Raw genomic sequence first — 25,590 nt, forward strand, 5'->3', positions numbered from 1 at the left:
GAGACAAAAAAAAAAAAAACAACAACAACAAAAATACGGGTGTCAACATATTTAATTAATACGATTAAGAGCCAGAGTTTGGGTTGGGCAGCTGATAAGGTAATTAGCCAACTGATATGCGCACTAAGCCAAATGTTTTGTTATTATTATAAATATGACTTTTTTGGCAAAATTAAATTTGGGCCAACAGCACACCGGACAAAGCTAAAGTGAAATTTGGCAAAAGACAGAAAAAAAATGTAAACAATTTGCGGTTATTCGCTGTGCAAGAGCCGTAACGAGCTGAAAGACACGGTTCCGTCAGCTCTATTTAAACACATATTTGGGCCATCTAGCTGTTATTACATGTTTATATTTATTATACACTGTTGACCAACGGCAAAGCAAGTATATTAGTTTATAAAGTTGACGGACAAAGAGAGGGGATGTATGTCAACACGATAAGATTAACTACGAGCATCAATTTGTGTTAAGATAAAGGCAATTTTTCAACTTTCATGTGGAGTATGCACAGATGCTTTTATTTTCATCGCTCACAGGGTATTGCGCAGTCATGCAGCTTAGTTTGATTTGGTTTTCATTTGTTTTCTTGAATTGTGTATGGCCTGATTGAATGTCAATGGACAACTGTCGCTCCATACGATATGTGCGCTCTGATATCACTTACCGACTTATTACGCACTAATTGAATTAGAGAGGAAGAGAGAGTGGAAGTAGGGGCAGAGGGTCTCGATATGAGTCCCACCCACAACATGAAGCACTCTCTAATTGGCATTGATGCGCATCTAATGTTGCCTCCGATAATATGATTTTGTGTGCTGCGGGCCAAGTAATGCAATTAGTGGAACAGTTTTGCGGCAGTCACACGTGGAGAATGCCGCACTCGATTCCTGCAGAAAGTCACGCCCCAAAACCAACCGATGCGCCACATACACGAGTATATATGCCTTTGATTATTCATAGGCTCGTAGAGCTAATGATATTTGAGCTCAATGGAATTTAGGGTAAACATTGCAAATTACTCAGAGTTGAAATTAAATTGTTTAGTTTTGAATTATCGAAAGAATGCAAATATTTGCATAGAGTGAATCATAATGGCATTGAACTATGTAACTTTGGCAATAAAATTACTGTTATAGTATATATAAAAGCAAGGTTACGAAGAATAATATACATCTTACTAAACTTAGTATCTCTTGGCATACATACAGATGTATTCCGTAAACTCTTTTCTTACAGTTGCAATAGATCTCAGAGTCTATATCATATAGAGCTCGCTGCCATGTAAATGATAGCCTCGCAATGCATTTTCTATTGTACTTTAAAGTGATCTTTGTTGTTGTTTGCTCAATATATACAATTTCTCGGAAACCACTATAAAGAAAATCTTGCAAGCCGCCAATACGTCTAAGTTTTCCGCCAGTCTCAGCTCAAGCGTTTAGAAACTACGATTCAAATAAGCCCTAGCACGATAAGACTGGGAGTTTTTAGATTAGAAACAAATATTTGTTATATTGCAGCTGTTGGAATGTTTGAAATGCTGGAAATATGGTTTCTTAATGAAGCATTTTATATGTTTCCATTATATACCTACCCATTATATATATACACATTATATATAAATGTTGAGAAATTAAAGATTTTAAATTCCCTTAAGCTCAATCTATTCCATGTTTGCCTTCATAAATCTCATAAAATTCTCAAAAAAAAAACTTTATTTATTTAACGTGTTACGTTTCGCCTTTATGTTTTTTTTTGTTCTGCCCACCTTTTTGGGCATGACTTCATCTCTCATTCATGTTGAGCACATAAAAAAAACATGCATTAGAAACAGGGTTCCATAAAAGTACAATAGATATATATTCATCCATCAGCTTGCCCAAGATTCAGCTGAGTGCGGCTCAAGTGCTAAACGAGTATTTGTCTAGTTGCGCAAATATATGTAAATATGTATGTGTGTGCATTGTCTACATAAATACGCAAATCAAATTAACATCTAGTACACAGGCACATAATTCATTCGTAGAACTTTTATTGACGGCATTAGTAATAATACAATGTTAATTTATATTATATTTCGCTCTTCACTCAGAGTGCTATAGTTTTTGTGTATTTATATATACATAGTTGTATATATATATTATATAGCTGTATTTGCTTAAGTGCTTCCTCTATTTACCCGTACGCTCGTATTACCCATTCTATCTGATTGTGTTTTATTTTTGTCGAAAGTGACGCTTCACGTGTTGAGCGCTTGTGTCACGGCTCAACTGCTTGGGGAGGGTCACTGTTTCTGTCTCGCTATACCCTGTGATTGACTCGACTCGTTCAAGGCATGAATTATGTTCGCAAACTTTTGAAAATCAATGCAATTTTAAAATGTTGAAGTATTTATTATTTTTCAGAGATTGCTTTGATAGAGAAATAGCACAAAATGTTTCACTAATTTACTTTATCGATATAACATATATTTATTTTTAAACATAAAAAGTTTTGGCTAATTAATGTGAAGATCAAAATCTTATATTTGTTTGCCTTGATGCGAATTGAGTTAAACATTTTATTGGTCAATATTTTAAAAGGCAATTAAACTCAATGGCATGTATATCTTTATAAATTTAAGCATTAAAAAATAAATAAAACAAATATAGTACAACTAAGTGAACTAATTTTTTATAAAAACGATAAGTTAAAGATTTAATAAATTTACTAAAATTTATTTTAATAGTGGTTCACATAAACAAATATAAAATATTCTTTGCATATATTCATCTAGATTATGTGTTGAATGAACTATATACCAAAAGTAAGAGAATGTTTCGAAACATAAATTTAATCATATATTATTTTTACATTAAAATATATCAACTATATATAGAGTACCAAGCTATATACATAGAGCATCTGGCAGTCCAGAACCCTATCGTATTCATGTTTGTTTGGTCTCCTCCCTATGTGTTACTGCTATAAAGGTGTATTCTTTGTTGTATTCTCTTTATTTTATTTTGTACATTTTGCTGTAGCTTTCGTGCTGTTCATTTGTTTGGCGAACGGAAGCATCGCCTCTGAACTTTTGACGTTTGCTTGTTTGTGAGTATGTATCAATGTGTGTGTGTGTGTGCGTGTGTTTGCGCTTTAATAAGCAGTATATTATACCTGGATGTGTTTACCTGCCTCATCATATGCAAACTATAAGTATTAACATCAGTTAATTATTGTATATATTTCCGAAATATCTATACATAACATTCTCTACACACACTCGTGACGCATCTCATATATAGTTAATGTTTACATACATATATAAATGCTATATATAATCAATGTTCAAGCATTTGAACGTAATAGCTTGTACTGATCCAAGCCAATTGCTGCTTCTTTCTATCATTTTAGATACACTGCCCTGGAAGCTATCAGCGCAGTCTCTCCATTTTGGTAACAACAACAATTAACCAGCCTACTTAACCCAGATTCAGCCATCTATATTCTGCACTCGATATTTATAGACTAACAACAGCAAGCAAAGGTCTTATCGATTGCCTTCAGAACGCGACCTTCACTTGGGGTGACTAATAAAATGCTTTCTATGGCACGCTCATCAGACTGAGTTCCTGAATGATTAATGAATGCATGTCATGCATAATTTAAGTGTAATTTAATGTACTCCTCGATAATCTCGACTCATAATTTTCAAGCACTTTCCATGCACACATAAGTCATGCGATTATTTCTCCCAACTTTCCACAATTCAAGCCATCGAAAACCGTATTCACGCTCATGTTGTACTCCTCTATTTGAACAGTAGATGCATCTTTATCTAAATTCAATTTGCCGCCCGCCTTTTAAGGTGGAACTGTGGACTGATAGACTGACAAACTGACAAACTGACGGACTGACAGTCGTGCTAATATTGACATTGAAAATGGTGTCTAGTGGAAAAACTCGATGCTTGAAACTCGAAACCCAAACCCGAAACCTGTTCCTTCACTGAGAACGAATCAAGTTTAAAGCTTTTCCAATTCTATTTCTATTTTTATGAGAGTTGAGAAAAAAGTGAAAAAACAAAAAATGAGAAAACAAAACTGCAGGTGCAATCAGTTTTATGGTTTATGAGTCTTGTTATGTCGCTGTTTATGTTGACTCACGGCCACTGAATGCTCCATTTAAGCCGCAAATTGTGGGCCCCAGAGACCCGCTCTCGTCAACTGCTCGCCGCGCACATTTGATGGTTATAAATAAAATTATTAATAATACACACTTCTACTGCTATTGTTGCGAAATTTACCGGAAATTCGGCACAATTGTCGGCACCGGCAAACCAAAACGAAAAAACAAACAAACTATAAAAATAATTTAATTAAATGTATCCAACTTTTAGTTTTGTGCGCAAAATGTGAAAAGAAAAATTTCTCACGCGAATGCTGAACGCAATGATGATATAGTATGGTTATAGGGTATATTGGCTTCTTATATATAAATAATTAAGAAATAACTAAATTCCCCTTGTCTATCGGCAAAGCTCACAAACCTTTGCTCATTTAAAATGAATAAATTTACATTACATATTTATTTACATATATATACAAGTACTGTCATAGTCATGCACTCCCGATCAGGGCACTCGCATGTCTTTGTTGTCTTGTTTAGATATTTGGGAATTTGCGTTTGTATTTTCGCACAAGGCGTCATATTCTACAGAAGAAGGGGAAAAAAAGAGAAAATTCGCGCGGCCTGACCTATAATAAAAACATTTCTTGCGAATCCGAAGCGCTGCGAATTTTTTCAAATTAATGGCAACTTAATTTATGGTCACGCCTCAGATTTTCAGCAATGATAAATAATGTAGAGAACACAAATTGAAGTGGCAGATAAATAAACATCTTGTGGATTCCACAGCAAGTGAAGCAACGCCGGCAACGGCAGCAGCAAACATGAAAATGTGTGAAAACCAAAAGTTTATCTAGGCGCTGTAAGTACGTAAAGCTGTAAGAGAAACCGCCATATACTAGGGAACGTACGACTAGGTGAAAGGTGCGAATTTTACAGCTGTTATATGCTTAATAATCGCAGAGATTTACAATATTTATAAAAAGAAGCCTCTTCGAATGAATTTATAAACATGTTCAATGATTTGTTCGCAAAAACTTCAGTGGGTGAAAATATATTTTATTTATATTTCGAGTAAATATATACATATATTTCTTGTTAATTGGCTGAGTAAATGAATGTGTATAGATTTCACTTTCAATTGAAATATATAATTATTGAAGCAAAACATATTCCTATTGTTCATTCCATTCTTTTTAACTAGAATTACTAATTACCTTGAATAGTTGCACGATTTTTTCAAAGACCATTTATATATAAAATACACACATATATAAAAAATAAAAAAAAATAAAATATAAAATAAAAATTACAATATAATTAATTAATTTATAGAATTAGAATATAAGTATCATCTGCAATTTGATATTTTCTTAGCATTGAAAAAGAATCTAAACTGATGTCTTTAAATTTTATAAAATTAAAACATGGATTTTTATATATTTTTATTCAATAGTCGGTATATTTTCTTAGTTATTTACTTTTGTTTTGCTGCAAAAATTCCAGGAATTTACTTAACAAATTTATGCAGACTTAAAAAGATTCTTTTGATGCCAATTCTTAAATAATTTAATCTTTACAGCGAATCTTTCTCTGCATGTTTTAATATATTTATATATAATGCCAAATTTAAACTTGGCTCAGCTCGGTTAATTGGGACAGTAGGGCCTTCGAGCCCTAGACACACACGCACACACACACAAAAGCGCTGAAAAGATTCTGTGATAAATCAGACAAGCAAAGGTCGCTGACATGTCGCATTGTGTCTCGTGTGTCTACAAACCCTTTTTTCTTGTTTTGTACCCGTTTACACAGAAAAACAAAGAATGCGAATGAAATCCACTGAAAAGCACGACAGATCCAAACTTTGGCACAGAGTGCGAGGGACAAAGCTTGTATTGTCAGCGCTCCATACGGAAGCGAGCTGAGTATTTATGTATATATTTTTTTAAATTTTCTTTTTTTTTTGTAGTTTAGTTTAGTAACTATGTCAACCCGAGACTCGAGAGTTATAACAAACGATGTCTATTCTAATGTGGATACACTGAATGCCAAATATTTGCCAGCCAAGTCTGCAGATAAAACTGCCGTGTCGACGAGCTCAAGTAGAATTCTATAGCAAGTGCTAAATGCTTGCTCACGCATCGACTAGATACGCCCACCGTGGAGAAGTGAATGACATTTGCGAATATAATGGCATTTGTTAAGGGAATAGTCGTAAAAAATTATTGCTGAGCATCTGAGAAAATCCATTTGCATTTTACGATGCCAGTCGAATTTTCATGCATTACCCAAAGAGGGCATATCGATTGTGGCATTCAGTATGTAACGTAGGGAGTGGATGTTTATGTTGTGAACAAATGTCAGCTGTCAAATGAGTTTTTGCCAAGAAATATATACATACGTCTTATTATGGTGAATTCCAGCTTAGATTAGTAATTACTACCGCAGAAGCGTATATCAACTTCCACTTGACACAGTTCAACTTACTTTTCAGTTAATGATGGATGCACACACAGAGGTTGACTGCGTTGTTCGTTCGCTCAGAGTCTCTAAACAAGTTAAATGAGAAAAAGTTAAATTGATATTGAGGTAGCTGCTGTTTGCGAGGGGGAGCTGCATCTGGGTGGCAGTTGTGCAGCTTGTTTGTTTATTATGCAATAGAGTAGAGTGCAAAAGCAACGACAACAACAAACAACAATAACAACATCGTCAACTGTCAACAGAGCACAAAAGTCGCAGACATTCGCAAATAACAAAAGTGCGAAAAGTGCCAAGAGAAAGGGTGGAAAGATGATGACGTCGCTGCATGGAGTGCGATGGCATCTAAATAGTTTTAGTATTACCTGTTTTTTCAGGGGCGTGGCCGTACGTGTGGGTGGCGAAATCGCTTGCATTGCGCATTTTTCCTATGAAAGTTCAATTGTCAATAATAAAGCAAAGAGATTTACGATAGTAACTGTTGAATTTGTGCAGCTCAGTAGTGATTATTGATTACCGTATGCTGATTATTGATTTCTCGTATACTCTTTAGATGAACAAATAGTGAAGTTCAAACATTTGAATGCTTTTCTATTTTCTCTTTGAATCCACAAATCAAAAAAGTTTTTGTGACTTTGCTCATAAATGAGCAGATCGTTGGAAAAGCCTGAGAGATTTGATCAATTTAATCAGCCTGTAAAATACATAATTAAATACTTAAATAAAATATATGGCTTATATTACAAATTTGATAACAGAAACCTGCTAAGACAGCCAAAAAATAAATATAATTATATGTATATAGAGAACATTCCAGACACAAGTATCTGTAAGCTATACGATATTGTTTATATAAAGGGATTACAAGTTATATTAAATACATACTAAATATGTATTACATCATAATTGTATTCAAACTGTGCACGGCATTAATATTTATCTAGAACTCAAGTCTGCAGTTAACTTAAGTAACGCTTGAAGGCCTTCCCAGCTGCATTAAGATGTGTGTCACCTGCTGGCCTAACCCTTCAAGGTCAAACGATACACTTAACTTCACTTGCCACTTCCCACCTCGGCCGCCTTGGCTACTTTATTTCAACAAATTCATTTTGCCCTCTGGCAGTTGCTCAACCGCTTTTGCTGACCGACCGGCGCAAGCAACAACAACAACAACAACAATAAAGACAACAAATCAAGCACTGCTTGAGCTGAGGGAAGAGAGAGAGAGAGCGGTCTTGTGGGGCGTTGGGGCTCAGCCTTGAGGACAACTTCAAAGCAAACGCATGAAAAAGCAAGTGCAGCGCAAAGTAGAAAGAGCACAAAATGTATAAAAAAGTTCCCACGCGACAAGAGTGCAAAAGCTAATCGTACAGAAAAAACAAACAACAGTTTTTCAATTCTTGGACATGTGAAGCAGCGAAAAAAAGAAATAACAAAATAAACTAGTAGCAAAGTATTTTTTGTGGTTAAAAAGACTCAACTTGAAAATACCCTGTGTCCAAAGCCAAATTGGACAAACGGAAGTGGGTGACTTTGATTTATGATATTACTTTAACTTATATTTGAAGAGAATTCCTTTTTTTATTTTTTGTATCTACTATCAAATGTAACTCGACTGATACAGCTGTTCCCACATTCTCAAGGGTATAAGGAAATAATTAAAACCGATTCGAGGCACTAGAAATCGTTTTAATAGAAAGCAAAAGAAAAGCAAACACAAACTTTAGTTATTAAAAAAAAAAAAAAGTCAAATGAAAAACAAAACATTTTTGGAGTAAAAAGCACATTGGACGAGCGTAGTTGAAAGAATATTGCGACGTCTTCAATCTAAACTCGTAATTGCCCCCGTCTACAATTTAATGAACGTTGTGCTATGGCGTCTGCTTGGGAAAGTTGACAGTTTCAGTGCAATAGCTGTTTCCACTGGAAAATTGGGTGTGCATGTGTGCATGTGTGTGTGCTTTACACACACAGACATATCTATCTATATATCATATGGATGTCTACTTTCTAAATAGTACTTAGCACTTTCAATTGTACATAGAGCACAGCCATAAATAGCTGTAAAACAACAGACGAGAACCTGTCAGCGCCTGTCGACCAGCTAATTATGGCCAAGAGACCGAACGTAGTTCGTTTTCTATCTGCAGCGACTGTGTAATAAGCGCTAATCAAGCAGCTGGCCAAAAAGCGAATGTCTGCCATTAATTGCTCAATTGTCACAGCAGCCGAGTTGTCTTTGGCTGGCGAGTTGAATAAACCTCTTGAGCTACAGCTTGAACTTTGGCAACTGCCTCAGCGAGCCGATGCCACACCCACCATAAGCCGGCTGTGGCGTTGCCATTTAGGTGGCCAGAAAAACAAGTTTCGAGAACCCAAAAGCCGATTAGGATGCCTTAAAGCTGATCTTTCGACGCTGCATTGAGCAATCAAATTATAAATATCAAGTCAAGTGATAGAGGAAGGCCGTAAAGTTTTGTTAAAAATATTTTTGATAAATCGAAATTGTTTAAATTTAAATATAGCTAATGCAAATGTAAGAGTTACTTGAATTGATCAATTAAATATCTCTGCGTACAGGACCTTGTTACCAAGTGCCATCTTAATAATATGTAGATTGCATAATCGAATGAAAGTCTTGCGGCACTTTTTCCCACTTGAGTGTTGCGTCAGGTGCTGCGATTAGCAGTGCAGCATAATATGTGAGTTATAATGCCACGGCTATTGGCATTATACGAAATGATTTAAATGAGCCGCTGCAGTTGCCTGCCCGCCATCCATCCCAAGCGCATTGTGCGCAAATGAACAAAAAGCCATCTAATGAATGCCTCGAATTTGTCGAACCTGTTCGAGACTTGAATTGTGCGGCTAATGATAAACTTCCTCATTTGTGGAATCGCGCATGTAAATTGGCTCACAAATCATCGAGTAATTTGTATTGAGGCTTAAGATTTAGGGCCAGCCGTCTTCCAAACTGGGTGAAATTTGTTTTTATTTTCTTCTTTTATTTTTGCGCCAAGCTCTACACACAATGGCTCTCTTCAGTTCCACATCAAATCAATAGAATTGTCGGGCAGCTTAGAAAGTTCAATATTGTCAATGCGTTCGTTTTGTCAAAGTTATGCGAGAGATTTTCAAAAGCTCAAGTGGAATGTGTCGCTGGTCCCTGGAGCCCTTAAAGCGCTTTTTATAATTACAACACGCATTGAAGTAGTTGAAACTTTGAATGAAATATGTGTATCTTGTTATCTTGATTAAGATCCGATTTCATTTGTTGATATTCAAGGTTTTGTCTGTATTTAGGTTGTCAACAAACTTTTATTTCTGAACAACTTTAAAAATTTAGCTTTTCTGTTTTAGAGTGTTTATTGCAGACAATCAATATATTGTTAGATTAAAACTAAAACTAAACTAACTACAAATATTTTTTCAAATTATTAAGCAAGCCTTAACTAACTTCCAAATTAAATTACTAGCCAAATTTTATATATATAATAATTTGATCCTCTACAATGCCAAGAACTCCCACTTAAAATTACAATTTCCACATGCTTTACATCTGCTCGAATTCCAGCTCAATATTCGCTGACTAGACGTCACAAATTGAGTTTACGCCAATGCTCGAGTCCCAGTTAACGTGGTCGTAGCGACATTTGTGTAAACACAAACGATTTTTGCGACGGGTTCGTTGTACCCAAACCTGCCCTGATGATGACCAAAACCGAAACTGTCGCGCCTTTTGCGGCCTTTTCCGCTGCGTCACTTGGGAAACCGGGCGCAGTGACAGACGCAGCTCAGAAATGAAATTTTATATACATGTAATAAAAAAAAAACTCTCAGAGTATCCACGCAAACATACACAAGCATAACCCAGTGCATTGTGTGATGACATTGCTATGCAAAGTATTTCTTTTTATCAGCGCAATTCATGCAAATTCTCAGCTCAGTCTGGTGACCCCTCTCCCTCTTTTTCTAATTTATGTAAAGAACTGTACAATAATATGTAATATAAAACGGCTAAAAATAGAAGCGAGGACAAGGCGTGTGCCTTTAGGGTCGACCGTGCATCGAGCGGATGTGGCGGATATAGATAAAAATATATATGCAAATTGTTTATTTTAAACTAAGAGTATGTAGTATAGGACTCTGATAACTATTGAAAGTCCCTTAAATTAAGAGTTTCTATACTAGTACATTATATTTATTATCAGCTTACAGAGCTGACTCAGGTTTTGAGCTTTGATAAAGCTGGCATAATATGGTTATATCAACTCCACTCCAGCACTTCAAAATTCAAAATTCTTTGAATTGCAATTCATAACACTTAACGCAAACGCTGGACTATTTCTTTATGAAGAAAAATTGAAGCTGTTGTGAGTATGCAAACAAGTTTTCAAGAAACGATAATCAAAGCACTTGAATGCAATAAATATTTATTAAATTAAATATAGGTCAAGTATTACATACGAAGAAGATAAATATAAAAGCATTTCCAATTCTGATTTTTTTTTTTTAAATACATATATAAATAAAAAGAAAAGTACATTTGTATTTTATATGCACATGTATATGTATCTTTCATTATATTCTTAATTTACTTGACGTTGGCGCTAAAAAAATATAGTATACGATTTACATAAACAAAAATATATGTTTATTATAAGAGAACTATAAATTCGAACGTGTATATATATACATATGTATATATTAAATGCTTTTTGTTCAGTCTTCCATAGTATATATCTACACTAAACATGCAGATATATATGCAAAAATGGCAAAACACTTTCATTTCCATAGTGGATCACTTAAGCCCATTTAATATAAAATTGTTGTTGCTATTAAAACATTTTTTGCTTTAGATATAGTTTATAGTGGCACATGCTCCCTGACATTGCGTTATATTGTCTGTTTTGTCTTTTATCAAAGAACATTTGATTTGTTTTGAGTGTGGGTCAAAAGTTCGCCCCACGCAGCAAAACTAAAATTAGTCAAAACTTTTCCACAGGCCCATAATGCAAATCGGTTTTGAGGCGCTGCCTAGAGGCAGACCACTTCAATGGTTTCCAATTCACTTCAAAGCGAAACAAAAACAACACAAAATACATTTCTCCCCCGACCATTTGTGCCGCTCTATTGTATCGCTCATTTAAGCGGCTCAAGATCTTTTTATATGAAAAGGCGGCTGCATTGTTGCAATTTAAATTGATTGGCGATTGGGGGGCTCAAACGGGGGAAAGCGAGCGAGCCAGCCATAGGGGAGTGATTGCTCTGCTTTAGCGACATTGTGGGGCTGCACTCATAGACATTGACATGGCCAGGGCTCCGTTGGCCTGGGCTGGTCGGGGCTGGCAAGGCGATGTCTGCATACAGCTACTGCCATATCGAAATCAACGAACGCCCCTTTCGGTTCGGTCATTGCCATTACCATTGCCGTAGCCATCGAACATTAACCATAACCAGCGACAAGTAGCCGCATGCCACTTGGCTGCACCGCTGCACCGCTGCACCACTGCAATCGCATGGCCAGGCATAGAAAATCATCACGTTTCGTGGTGGCGCCTCCAACCCAATCCAGCGTCTGATAATAGCGTTTGCTGTCTGATGACGATGATCAAGATGCTGCTGATGCCGGTGATGATGATGATGATGATGATGATGCTCAGGTTTCACGCCTTGCCAGGCAGCTGGACCAATGGCTGTTGCTCTTGTGGTTAGGCGCTGCGGTTTCATTCCCTATCAGCTTTTATTTATTTTTTTTTTTTATAACAAATTTGCGTGTAAGACTGTGTATTCAGATACAGCGATAGATTGCGCCCATATTGAGTGATCTGAACAAGTTTGCTGGCATGTTAAATGTTGGATGTTGGCATTTCAGCAACGCCCATGGCATTTTTCCATGCTCCGCTTGAAGGTCTCTGTCGTATGCGTAACTAGCTCTAAAAAAAACACGCTGCCAACCTGTTAAATGCTAATGATGAAGCTCGTTCAGAAGTCTTTGGGAACTATTTTCCTATAGCCAAATGAAGACGGAAGCGAGCAACTGTGTTGTATGTCGAGTGAAGTTGGTTTTCATTAAAGAGGATTCTGTTGCATTTTTAACATTATTTGTTGGTGCCATTAAGAGAGATATGGCATGGACAGAGCGACAAATTGTTGCATTTTCAAGTGACTTGGGAATTTATTGTATATTTTTTATTGTTTTATTTTTTGCTGTTCACTAAACAAGAATCGATGCTTGTAGAACCAGAATTGCATGAAGTTGAAAAAAATCACAAAATGAATGAATATAATATAATTTAAATATATCAATTAATTTTTTTTTAAATTATCACAATTTTGAAGCTAATTTTGTGTCTAATATTCTCTTTCTCTTATTTGCCTCACAAAATTATGTATACTTGAATCGAATCATAATTTAACTAATATTCTCTAGATTCTCTAACTAATTTAGTATGCTAGCCAATACCCAGTGTTGCCTTGGTACATTCCATGCCTGCCCAATTGCGTCTTATTACAGGGTATATACCATATTAAGCCGTTATATGCTGTAGTTTGGCTGCCCAATTGATTTGGTAATTGCTTTGCGTAATGCCCGATGCACTTGTCGTCGCTCCCGGCTCAGACTTTTTGAGTGGGGGTTTTAATTGCGCAAGTGACGACGCGGAGGCAGGCAATTTGCATGCCTGTGCGTGAGTGAAAAGCGAAAGATAGGGGGCGTGAAAGAGAGACAGAGAGAGAGAGAGCACGACTTGGGCCTATAAACGAAATGATTTTCACATGTGACAGGCAATCACCGCGAGCAGGCGACAAGTGCATTGACATTTAGCTCCTCACACGAACGCCTCAGGGTAGAGGCTACTACAGGCCGCAGTGGCTATAAGAAACGAGCGCTGGACGTGACTGGCTGGGAAGAGTATAGCTGGCAGAGTTGCTCAAATGGAAATCGAGATCGAAATCGAAAATTTACCTTTACTTTTTCTGACATATGCAAATTCTTAAGATTTATGCTAACTTTTTCTTAAGCTGTTTTATGGCTTCTGTTTATCTTCTCTTTCATTCGCTCTGCATTGATTATAAAAAATTTTTTTTCAAGATTTCACTGAAATTTCGATTATGTTTTTGGCAACAGCCGCAGAAATATATAATCTCATGAATAAAACAAAATTATATACAAATTCTGCTATTTTCGTAATATTTGTGTGATTTAACAATTTAATTCAGTTTCACTTATGGCGAATTTGTATTCATTATGCATTATTATAATTGGGCTATAAATGCCTAAATTCATCAAATTGTTAATTGACATTTCATTATGCTTGGGAAGGTGTGAATGTATTAAAATCTTGTAGACGTCAAAGGAATCGCAGATCATAATTTAAGTTGGTCTTTGAAGACTTTACTCAAGTCTCTTTCACTCTCTACCAGTCCCGCACAGAATGATTTTATGACTTGCTTTACTTTCTCTGGTTTCAGCAAACTCTTTGCTGACCTCAGACAATCGTTATTAGCTAATGCTTTTATATACCTATATTTGACCTGTTTAACTGGCCGACACCTTTGCTTGTCACTTTTTCCTTTTTGAAGGCATCACACGATGCTCCCATTTCTGAAGCCCATTAACTGAAGCCAGAGCCAAGCCCAGGCTGGGGGTTCGCGTCAAGCTGTAAGCGACACCGGAAACGGCACTTTAACCTTTTCGAGCTGGCGCCATGTCACAAAGGGTTGGGCCGCTGCCCACTTGTCAGACTGAGTTTGCCGGCGCACCTCCATGGTGTCATCGTGGCCAAATTCTGAAACTCGAATGCGCAAAATGAGATCTCTCAAATTGGCTGCAAGGCGCTGCAAAATGTCGAATGTCGAATGCCGAATATCTAAACAAAATCGATTTGTTTATGCCAATGGCTCGGCCCACGCCGACGTGTAGATGGCATGGAACACATCATTACAAGTTGCAGCCGTAGTCGCAGCAGCAGAAGCTGCCAGACACAACAACAGAATATCAAAATCAAACAGAGACGTCGACATCCGCTATGTAATGCGGTCAAGGTCCGCACAGTTCGTGGGGCGGCATCGGGTGGCTATAGGCAAATGGCTATAAATTTATTGCGTGCTTAAATTCAATAAATTCTTTCGGGCGCGCATTGCATAAATTCGAAAATGGGAGTGAGCATAGCCATAAGTATTTAGTTATTGGGGGAGCAGTATGTATTTATAGATGCGCTGTGCTTTTACAAGTGGCACACATAAATTAGCAAGAAAACAAGAATCTAACCAAAATATCATCTCACCCTCTCTCTCTTTCTCTCTCTTCCTAATTGCAGAACAAACCACTCGTCGTGGAGCCGATCGACTTTGAAGCCTTTATAGCCAAAAATAAAACACTCATACAAAACGATCCGCAGCGCGAGCTGCTTATCTATCCAGCGGACGATGTCTCGGTGAGTTGCGTGGCAAAAGCCTAAAAGCCTGAACGAATAATTTATTCATTTCACTGGGTATGCACAAAACTTTTACTTTCGGATCGGCCCGGAATGAAATGCGGCGTCATAAATCAATGATGCGTGCGCCTGAGATGTATATTGGCTATAAATATGCATTTAGTGCTTAGTTGGAGCTAAAAGAAAAGCTGGATCTAAAGATTAGTATATGCAGAAAGAGATTACAATTGAGATATTTGAAGTAACTTTACTCGAAATTAAGTAAGATATCCAGTAAATAATTAACTTGTATTCTAACTGATAATCGGAATTGATTTAGCATATATAAATATAAAACCCATTGGAAATGGCCAATCAGGATATAGTTATTTGGTTGACAGACCACAGTAAAGAATATATATTTTTACTCCAGATTGTGTTTTATATCCATATAATTAAACTGATAAAACGTAGATTGTGTTTAGGGTATCTTTTAGTCGAGCAACAACTACTAAAGAATTCTTTGTTAGCAGTTTACTAATAGGTTAACTGATAGTCAATAGAATATATTTTTAGCCTTCACAAAGTTTCCTCATTACTGAAACGCAATTGCCCTCCCCATGTATTCCAGGAGATTGTCATGCCGCGCAAGCAGCGCACCACTGCCAAGTCTGTCGCAGATCGATTTGTGCCAGCCAATGAGGCTATTGTGACGCCACTGCACGGGCCAATTGTGCTGGGCAGCAATGGGCACGGCCAGGTGAGCCGGCAGGGCAGCCTGCAGTCGAATGGCAGCCTCCACAATGGCCACAGCAGCACGAGCAGCCTTTCGAATGGCAATGGGCAGTTGTCGCGCAAGAGCTCGCAGTGCTCGAACGGGTCGGCGGTGAGTCGAAAGACCTCGCAGGAGTCATCCTATGAGTCGGCGTTGTCCTCCAACACATTGCGCTCGAACTTGGCGCAGCCCGAGGAGGTCGATGAGTATGCGGACGAGGAGCCAGTGCCCAGCGAGGATGTGACAGATGCCACTGCTCTGGGCACGCGTGCCGAGTGCACGCGCTTCACTCGCCAGGCGCTGTACACGTACCGTGCCAAGAATCATCTCATCCACTACAAGTACAGTGCATATGGCGGCAACTGTCACGATCTGCCCAGGTAAGCGTGTGGGCATTCCAGCCAAGCCTATTTTCTGATACTTGATGTCTATGCTTGTAGCACCTCACCTGCCGAGGAGCTGCTGGAGGAGGTGTACGAAATCGATGCTGACCAGGACCGCATCGATGAGCAGATGACTCGCTCCCAGGCAGACAGCATTACCAAACAGGGTTTCCTATTGAAGGGGCCCGACTCGGCCGCGGATCGCATGTTTGCCAACATTGGCAACAAGTCGTTCAAGCGTCGCTATTGCTATCTGCGCCAGGAGATCGATGGCACCTACATGCTCGAGCTGCACAAAGATGAGAAGCAGTGCGAGGCCAAGGCCACCATTGTCATGGACTTTTGCACCGAGGTGGTGCAGGTGAGTCGGCATATATTATCTTCAATCTGTCCAATTCTAATTGCGAATCTCTCTTGTACAGAATCCAAAACGTGGTCGCTTCTGCTTTGAGCTGCGCATGACAACTGGTCACAAGTCGTTCACCTTGGCCGCCGAGAACGAGCAGGACTTTAAAGATTGGCTGTCCAAGCTGTCCTCAGTGCTGGCACAGAACAAGGCGCAGGAGGAGAAGCGCAACGCATCGCTAGAGCGCCAGCCAGCCAATGGTAATGCCAGTGCCACGCCCACGCCACAGCTGCAACCGCCGGCCACGGAACCAGCCACGTTTGGCACTCTCAAGGGCCTGGATCAGTCGCTGCATCCGCAGCTGATGAAGTATGGACGCGAGACGGATCACTCCATAGCGCAGGCGCGTCGCGAGCAACGCCGCCGTCTCTTCGCCTGCTACCAGAGCAACGCCAAGGCCGTGGGCAACGATAATGTGGAGCAGTATCGCGATCACTTTGGCACGCGCGTCCTGCTCAGCTGTCAGTGCCTGCGCTTTCGCCTGCAGTGCCAGTCGGCGGATATGGCGGATGGTGCAGCGGGCGAACAGCTGTGCCAGGTGGAGCCCTATATAACCAGCTTGGCGCTTTATGACGCCAAAGCCGGACGGAAGCTCAGCGAGAACTTCTACTTCAACATAAATGAGCCCAGTGCGGCCCAGATGCTGCCCAATACCCCAGTGCCCGCCTCCGTGGCGGACTGTGGCATCCCCAGGCGTGTGGAGAACGATGAGCGCAATGCCTCCCAAGCTCCACATTCGCTGTTCGACAGCGTCTCATCCGAGCTGCTGCGCTGTCCACGTCAGCAATTCCACCAGCTGCGCCAGTGCATGCTGTCGGTCAGCGCGCCGCATGCGGACATCTATCTGGTGCTGCGCATTGAGAAGGTGCTGCAGTGCAGCATTGCCCAGGCGGCCGAGCCATATATGAAGGCCGCACGTGATCCCAAGCTGGGCCAAAAGGTGCACAAGACGGCCAAGAGCTGTGCCCAGCACATCGGGCACTATCGCCAGCCATTCGCCTGGGCCGCCCGGCCGCTCTTCAAGGCCTACAGCCATGAGCTGGACGTGGACTCCAACTGCGTGTGCGAGTTCAGCACCATCTATCGGCAGGAGCTGCCCAAGCTGCGCGATGAGGAGCTGCTGAAGCTGTTGGCCGACTACCGCAAGCCGGAAAAACTTAGCAAGCTTAACATCATACCGGGCTATATGCGCCTGCAGGTGCAGTTGCTGGATCAAACGACGCCCTGCGGCTTGACCAAGTCCCTGGCGCCCTTGTCCACCTTCAGTGCCTCCGCCAAGCAGCCGCTCACTCTGGAACTCGCCGAGTTTCAGAGCCAAACCGAGCGGGATGCGCATCCCTATACCAGTTTCTGTAACCATCTCTATGTGTATCCCCTGAGCCTTCAGTTCGATAGTCAAAAGATCTTTTCACGCGCTCGCAACATCACAGTCGTCGTCGAGCTGAGAGATGGCGATGGCGAGTACAGTAAACCTTTAACGGTAGGAACTCCAATGCTAAAGTCAATTGTGCATCTAATCTGAGAGTTTTCACTTCGTTCACAGTGCATCTATGGCCGACCTGGTCAGGAACTGTTGGTCTCACAGATCGCCTGCCCGGTGCTGCATCACAATGTGACGCCCACGTGGTATGAGGAGATCAAGCTGCGTCTGCCGCTGGGCCTCTTTCCGGAGCATCATTTGCTCTTCTCGTTCTATCACGTCTCCTGTAACCTGAGCAAGAAACGCGATGCGCACGCAGCATTTGAGACGCCCATTGGCTATGCCTGGCTGCCGTTGCTGCAGAAGAATCGCATCTGTCTGGAGGAGCAGCTGCTGCCCGTGGCTGCCACGCTGCCCGTTGGATATCTATCCATACAGCCGCTGGGCTGGGGTAAGGGGGTAAGTTGTTGCTGTCGTCGCTGCTAGCATCGATCATTGACTCATGCATCGTGTTTTGTGTTTTTGATCCACATCCATTCCGTGCTTGCCTAACCAAAAACCCGCTCTCTGTATTTTCTTTTCCGCACATTCTCTTCATGCACTGCATCCGTAACTACTACCCCACCCACCCCACGGCCGCCTACAACCCTTTCAATTTCTCAGCAGAACTGCGGTCCGGACATCCAGTGGATCGACAATCAGCGAGCGCTGTTCAGCGTTGGCCTGCGTCTGGACTCCACGGTGCTGACATCCGACCAGCATTTGCACAACTTTTTTGCCCACTGCGAACGCCTGCTGGAGGGCGGCAAGACTGGAGCCCTGCCAGCCGAGACGGAGACCTGCAAGATCCTCAAGGCGGCGCACGCCATCGACATGCGCTCCCTGATCAACTTTCTGCCCACGCTCCTCAACGAGCTGTTCACACTCCTGGTGCACACGCAGTCCGAGGAGATCGGCCTGAATGTGATTCGTCTGCTAACGAACGTCATACACCAGATCAGCGATGAGGCCAAGCGCACGGAGCTGCTCGCTTCGTACGTGAAGTATGTGTTCCATGCGCCCTATTACAGTCAGCAGACAGCTCGATCGCGCACCGTGCACGGCGAGCTGTGCCGCCACCTGCCCTACCTGCTCAATCCCAACAACACGGACTTTCTGATCGTGAACAAGTTCATGCGCTACTCCTCGATCTTCTTCGATCTGATTGTGAAGAGCATGGCGCAGCATCTGCTGGCCACGGGTCGCATTCGCATGCTGCGCAACGAGCGCTTTCCCAAGGAGTACGCGGATCGGGTGGAGCAGCTGGTCAAGGCGCTGATACCGTACATAACAACCCGCTACGATGATCTCGGCGAGGAGACGCAGCTGCTGAATCGTTCGCTGGCGCGCTTTATCCGCCAGTGCCTCAGCTACATGGATCGCGGCTTTGTGTTCAAGCTGATTCGCTTCTACATGGAACAGTTCTCGCCTGGCAATCCGCGCGTGCTGCACGAGTACAAGTTCAACTTCCTGCAGGAGATCTGCCAGCACGAGCACTATGTGCCGCTCAATCTGCCGTTCGTGCTGAATCCGAAGAATCGACCGCCCGAAATGCTGCAGCATTTCACGCTCTCGGAACAGTTCTGTCGCCAGCATTTCCTCTCCGGCCTGCTGCTGCAGGAGCTGAAGAGCAGCCTCAACGAGGTGGGCCACGTGCGGCGCCATGCGCTGTCCGTGTTCAGGGATCTGCTGGCCAAGCACGAGCTGGACGCGCGCTACCAGCAGCGCGGCCAGCTGAGCCGCATCGCGCTGCTGTATGTGCCCTGGCTGGGCATTGTCATGGACAACCTGCAGCGCATCGATGATTTGTCCGAATCGGACGCCAGCACGCCCAACGGCCATGTCTATGCGGACTCGGCGTCGTATACTAAGCGGCTCAGTTGCTCCAGCAGCTATGTATTCAGCAAGGACTCCTCGACCTTCGGCTCGCTAACCTCCACGCCCCGTTCCAAGAATCGCCTCACGCCCCACGCTGACCACGCCAGTCCCTGTCGCACCTCGATGCACATCAAGGACCACAACTATCTGGCCGCCATTGCGGGCTCGGCGATTGGCAACGGCATCTCCAATTTGTCCCTCAACTCGAACTCCGATTCAGGCGTAAGTCAATTAGATAATATATTTAATTGTCTATTAAATTAAATGATTAAATCTTTGTGCTAGCACTCACAGGACACCACAACGATCGGCGCCTACACCAATGGCGAAATGGACGTGGCCATGCGCAACGGTCACAATCGATCCGTGAGCGTGACCCATGCCCAGATTCTCGCACGCTGCGACAAGTTCAGTGCGGCGGAGAGCAAAGATTTGCTGCTCGGCTTTCTGTTTATTGTGAAGCACTTGTCGCAGGATCAAATGGTCGCCTGGTGGCAGAGCTGCAACGAGACGGAGACACTGCAGTTCCTGTCCATTCTGGACATGTGCCTGCTGCAATTCCGCTACGTGGGCAAGAAGAACATTGTGATGGCCAGCGAGGCTCGAGTGCAGAGGCCGGCTAAAGCGAATACGCTGCCCGCTCGCAGCACGCCGCCTGTGGTGGAGAACGGCAGCGCAGAGCCCAGCACTGGCACCCTCACCCAGACGCGTGAGCATCTGCTCGAGGACATGGATTTGTGTGCTAGATCGCAGCAAGCGCTGTACGAATCAAACCTGGCCACGGAGGTGGGCATGATCATACTGGACTGCCTCGGCCTCTACGTGCTGCAATTCCGCCAGCTCCTGGCCGACAGTCTGGTGCTGCCCAAGCTGGCGCGCGTCTATCTGCGCTTCCTGCAGCTGGGCCAGTCGGAGCGCCTGTCCAAGCATCTGTTTGCCGCGCTGCGCGCCTTCATCAACAACTATTCGATGGCCCTGTTCAAGGGCAATGCAATGCTCTGTGGCCAGATGGTCTATGAGCTGCTGAAGGCCTGCGACAGTCGGCTGGTGCACATTCGCCAGGAGTCCTGCGCCGTTCTCTATCTGCTGATGCGCAGCAACTTCGAGTTCAGCGGCCGCAAGGCGCTCACCCGCGTCCATCTGCAGGTCATCATCTCGGTGTCGCAGATGATTGGCAATGTGATTGGGCTTAACAATGCGCGCTTCCAGGAGAGCCTGTCCATCATCAACAGCTATGCCAACAGTGACAAGGCCATGAAGGGCACCGGCTTTCCCCTGGAGGTCAAGGATCTGACGCGACGCGTGCGCACAGTGCTGATGGCCACGGCGCAGATGCAGGCGCATCACATGGACCCGGAACGGCTGCTCGAACTGCAGTACTCGCTGGCCAACTCGTACGCCTCGACGCCAGAGCTGCGGCACACCTGGCTGGTGACCATGGCCCGCAATCATGAGCAGAACGGCAATCTCTCGGAGGCCGCTTGCTGTCATCTGCATATTGCGGCTCTGATGTGCGAATATCTGCGCCTACGCGGCGGCTGCACTCTCAGCTGGTCCTCGACGGCCTTTGCCAAGATATCACGCAACATTCCCCTGGATGAGCAGGGCCTCAAGCTGGATGCCGGCGCCCAGGACTCGCAGTACACTGAGCAAATGCTGCTGGAGCAGCTGAAGCAATGCGCCGACTTCCTGGACCGCGCCGAGCGCTTCGAGTGCCTCGGCGAACTCTACAAGCTCATCCTGCCTATCTATGAGCGCGCCCGCAACTTTATCGAGCTGGCCCAGAGCTATGAGCATCTCACCCAGGCCTACAACAAAATAGTCGAGGTGAATCGGTCCGGCAAACGCATGCTAGGCCGCTTCTATCGAGTGGTCTTCTATGGCATAGTGAGTGGAGCGAGATCTTATGGCAATCTAAACTTCCTTGAGCTGATATATTTATTTTTCAGATGTACTTCGAGGAGGATCATGCCATCGAGTTTGTCTACAAGGAGCCAAAACTGACATCGCTTAGCGAAATCTCTGAACGCTTGGCCAAGCAGTATAAGGAAAAGTTCGGCGCCGACGTGGTCAAGCTCATAATGGATTCCTCGCCGGTAAGTTTGAAAATAAATCAACTTGTTATATATGATGACATGGCAGATGATTTTGGGGGTCCGATAGGAGAGGTCTTGAGAGTTCATTTAGAGCATAGATAACTTTGTAGAATACACACATATATAGTATTTTATATCAAGCAAGTGAAATTGAAAGGCAGCTTGAAATACATATTTGCACACACTTATTGTGCTTACAGGAATACAAATTTTTATTGTGACGTTTGCTAAAACAAATATATATATAACAACATAATCACTGCCTCTATATTGAATGCTTAACAATCTTATATAATTTGCAGCTCAAGCTCAGCTAAGTATAAAATATATATAGTTATTCATGGATATAGGTATAATCGTTTCGACAGGGCTAACAAACTAACTATACGATAACAATCAAGCTGCTTCTGCTGATTGACAACTCATTTAAAAAGAAGAAGTAGACTGCTACGCAATTGGACAGATGCTGTGAGGGACAACACAGTCATTAAACGAATCGGGGAACTAGCTCATTTGAACAGGTACTCGTTGAACTGGACATCGGTGTCGTTGTCGCCCCGCATTAGATTTAGGCGCTGCAAGAGGTGGAAGGAGGGCGAATCTGATTTAATGTATTTCTCTTTTGGATTGTCAAGGCCAACTTACGCGCTTCACCTCTGACTGCCGCATCTGGGAGGCATGGGTGCTGCGTGGCGCCAAAATTCGTTGAGCTGTTACCGTGCTGTGCTTAGTGCCCTGCGCCTGTCCTACGCCGCCTGTGCGGCTCAAGGTAGATGCCTTGCTCAGTTTATTACTACTACTGGAAGAGGAAGTCCAATCAGAGACAATCGCTCCCCTCCAATGTAGACTACTTACACATGGACATGGTCTGGCTGCTGCTTGGACGTAGCGAGCTGTGGACGCGGCTCAAGCCTGCAATTCGCGGCTGTCTTGCTCACCGCATTAGATATGTTGCTTTGGCCCGTTTTGGACTGGACGGTGAATTGGTGGGAGCGTTTGATGCGATTGCCATTTTGATGCACTCGTTCGATTGTCTTCTTGGCCGCCAATCCTGTTGCAGCAGTTGTTTTTGCTGCCGCAACTACTGCTGTTGCTATTGCACGTGTTGTTGCTGTTGCTGTTGTTGCTACTGGCGCTGCTGCGGTTGTTGCTGCTGCTGAGTTGCCACTGCCGGAAGTCACGACTGCTGGTGAACTGAAGCGCCATCGCTGCATCTTGATCTCCTTGTCCTTGTCCTTCTCCTTGTCCTTGTGGGTGGTAGCCTTACGAGCTCCTGGCGAACTGCTCCATTTGACGTGGTTGTTGACCTTGTACAGTTTGGGATAGACTGTAGACGAATTGTTCGGAGTTGGACAAACGGATTTCTGTGGGGCTGACGTTTTCTGCTCATAGTCCTCTTTCAGCGACTTCTGGCCCGCAACCGGATGCTGCTTGTTGTCCTTGGCATGCGCATCAGCGGCATCGGGATTCGAGTACCTGTAAACCTTCATGGTCGTAAACTCTGGCATGAACGGATCCCACTCGTAGCTCGACAGATCATCCTCGTGAAAATGCGTCTCAGTGTTCTCTGTGGGGTCGCTCTTGATCTCGTTGATTGCCAGTGGAATAGCGACTGGTACGGGATCAATTTCCATCGGTTCATCTCCGTTGCGAGTTTCGAGTCCGAGTTTCTGGCACAGCTGTTTGAATGCCTCCTGGTAGCGGGTGCCGGCATCTTCATTTATGAGCTTCTCAAATGCTTTGATGTCTTCGATTTGCCGATCGATTTCCATCTCAGTGAAGCTGCGTTTTTTTGGAAGAGCCGTGCACTTGGGACATATGACTGGCGCCTTTTCCTTGCTCTTCTCGTTCAGTGCGTCGCCCATGCGGTCCAGGAATTGTCTGGCTAAGGCATATCCAGGTCGACTCGATAGTGATCCATTCTCGTTCACTTCCAGGCGAAGGGAGGCAGTTTGGCAAAGTTGTTTGTCGAGCAACTGCCGTTTGCTGCTCTCCGGGGCCAAGAATTGGACATTGACGCCCTGGCCATTGGCGACCAGGCTGAACTGGATCTGCAGCAATGGCATGTTTGGGTTACCCAGTTGGTTCATCAAGTTGAATAGTTGACGTTGAATGCGAGCCAGCGTCTCGTCCTTGGTCAAGTGCGGGCCATCGCCGTCCGGCGCATTGTTCACAAGTGTGGTGGACGAGCTGGCGGATGCCTTTGCCTCCTGTCTTTGATATTGGGGTTCCGCCTCGTCTTCCTCAGCATCGCTGCTCTTCATGTAGGATGGCACAAACTCAGCCGCATTGGGATTGAGCGATGACTCGCTCAGGCTTCGACTGTTGCTCTTCATGCAGCAGTTGCTGTCCTCGCTGCCCGCCTGCAGCGACTGGATGAAGTCCTTGATGAACTGTTGGTGCATCTCATTGTCCATGTTAACCACTAACTAATTGGCTGACCGCTATTCTAAATTGTTAACTTTAATGAAATTTGGTACTAGTGCACTCTGTGGATATACAAACAATTTACTATTTGTACGGTGCTATTTAGTTATAACAGGGGTATTTTAGTGATATACATTTGAAATGGTTGAATATATTGTAAAGCTGTTGTAAGCCGAAACACAAATGTTGCTGTGATATGCGAGCCCAAGGCTCAGATATTCCAAGCAACTGTGATCGAGATAGACATATAGTTTTGCTGTTGCGTACAGGTAGGTGTTAGAGCAGATATATAAAAATAGTTTAGGATAGCCCAAAAGTTAGGAAAGCAATATATATTATCAATTTTATGTTTTAATCCCGAGAAGCTGCTCCATCTATTGTTAATTCTTTGAAGATCATATTGTAAAGACATTAAGCTTTTTTACTAGCGCCATCTATGGCTCAATTTCACATAGCCTTTTCAGCTGCTTCCCTAAGACTCTTTCTGCCTTTTATGTGAATCGTTACGTCCTCTTCGCTTGCAGGTAAAAGTTGAGGAATTGGATCCCAAGTTGGCCTACATACAGGTCACCCATGTCATACCGTTCTTTACCAAAGACGAGCTCGATCAACGCCTGAACGAGTTCGAGCAGAATCACGATGTGGACACGTTCATGTATGAAACGCCCTTCACCAAATCTGGCGCAGCTCGCGGCAGCGTGGAGGAGCAATGGAAGCGCAAGACGGTCATTAAGAGTAGGTTAAAGCTATGCATTCTGTTGTGAGTGAGTGTTATATTATATATATCTGTATATGTCTGCAGCCCGATATTCGTTTCCGTATGTGCTCAAGCGCATACCCGTCAAATCACGTGAGATCATCGAGCTGAGCCCCATTGAGGTGGCCATCGATGAGATGCAATCAAAGGTTTCAGAGCTGGAGGAGATCATTCTACCACCGGCCGATGTGAAGAAGCTGCAGCTGCGTCTGCAGGGCAGCGTGGCAGTTACTGTGAATGCGGGTCCCCTGGCCTATGCGCACGCCTTTCTGGACGCCAAGGTGATCAACAACTTTTCGCTGGATCGTGTTGAGGATCTGAAGGATGTATTCCGGTAGAGAGCAACTGCATACTGAATACTGAGAATATGCTTGATTAATCTTAAATTCTTTTCAAACTGC

At 43.1% G+C, this 25,590-nt stretch overlaps 2 protein-coding genes across 15 annotated transcripts in view; one reads left to right on the forward strand and one right to left on the reverse strand.

The window, feature by feature from the left end:
• Ziz (dedicator of cytokinesis protein Ziz) overlaps nt 1-25,590 on the forward strand; it is a 28,879-nt gene that overhangs the window by 2,226 nt on the left and 1,063 nt on the right. For 3 of the 13 annotated variants that reach the window (XR_016196575.1, XM_030383365.2, XM_030383377.2), the window contains exons 2-12: nt 3,394-3,435; nt 14,913-15,029; nt 15,640-16,163; nt 16,224-16,527; nt 16,589-18,052; nt 18,116-18,451; nt 18,656-20,131; nt 20,195-21,796; nt 21,859-22,005; nt 24,957-25,167; nt 25,235-25,523. Coding sequence is in view for 12 of the 13 variants with exons in the window: in XM_030383365.2 (XP_030239225.1) it covers nt 3,394-3,435; nt 14,913-15,029; nt 15,640-16,163; nt 16,224-16,527; nt 16,589-18,052; nt 18,116-18,451; nt 18,656-20,131; nt 20,195-21,796; nt 21,859-22,005; nt 24,957-25,167; nt 25,235-25,523 (6,512 nt within the window). In the remaining variant the exon portion in view is untranslated. The remainder of the gene's footprint in view (nt 1-3,393; nt 3,436-14,912; nt 15,030-15,639; nt 16,164-16,223; nt 16,528-16,588; nt 18,053-18,115; nt 18,452-18,655; nt 20,132-20,194; nt 21,797-21,858; nt 22,006-24,956; nt 25,168-25,234; nt 25,524-25,590) is intronic. The other 10 variants (XM_030383370.2, XM_030383367.2, XM_030383369.2 and 7 more) reach the window with 7 other exon arrangements.
• LOC115562256 (uncharacterized) lies at nt 22,178-24,660 on the reverse strand. 2 transcript variants are annotated; one of them, XM_030383379.2, is made up of 3 exons: nt 22,861-24,660; nt 22,651-22,801; nt 22,178-22,580 (listed from the first exon to the last, which is right to left on the reverse strand). In XM_030383379.2, exons 1-3 carry the CDS (start codon nt 24,420-24,422, stop codon nt 22,515-22,517), a joined length of 1,779 nt encoding a protein of 592 aa, XP_030239239.1. In that variant the 5' UTR covers nt 24,423-24,660; the 3' UTR covers nt 22,178-22,514. The 2 variants fall into 2 exon arrangements, with proteins under 2 accessions (XP_030239239.1, XP_030239238.1); XM_030383378.2 differs by having other exon boundaries at nt 22,651-22,804; nt 22,861-24,659.

The sequence above is a fragment of the Drosophila navojoa genome, chromosome 3 (assembly GCF_054131105.1).
Source record: "Drosophila navojoa isolate 15081-1374.11 chromosome 3, UAZ_NAV_1.0, whole genome shotgun sequence".
Classification (NCBI taxonomy): domain Eukaryota; kingdom Metazoa; phylum Arthropoda; class Insecta; order Diptera; family Drosophilidae; genus Drosophila; species Drosophila navojoa.

Bases quoted from the DNA above. Each gene is read 5' to 3' on its own strand.
- LOC115562256 (XM_030383378.2), bottom strand. From the start codon at position 24,422: ATGGACAATGAGATGCACCAACAGTTCATCAAGGACTTCATCCAGTCG. The intron at 22,805-22,860 runs GTAAGTAGTCTA...TTCCTCTTCCAG, and splicing joins CAGCCAGACCATGTCCATGT to TAGTAGTAATAAACTGAGCA. The intron at 22,581-22,650 runs GTAAGTTGGCCT...CACCTCTTGCAG, and splicing joins GGCAGTCAGAGGTGAAGCGC to CGCCTAAATCTAATGCGGGG.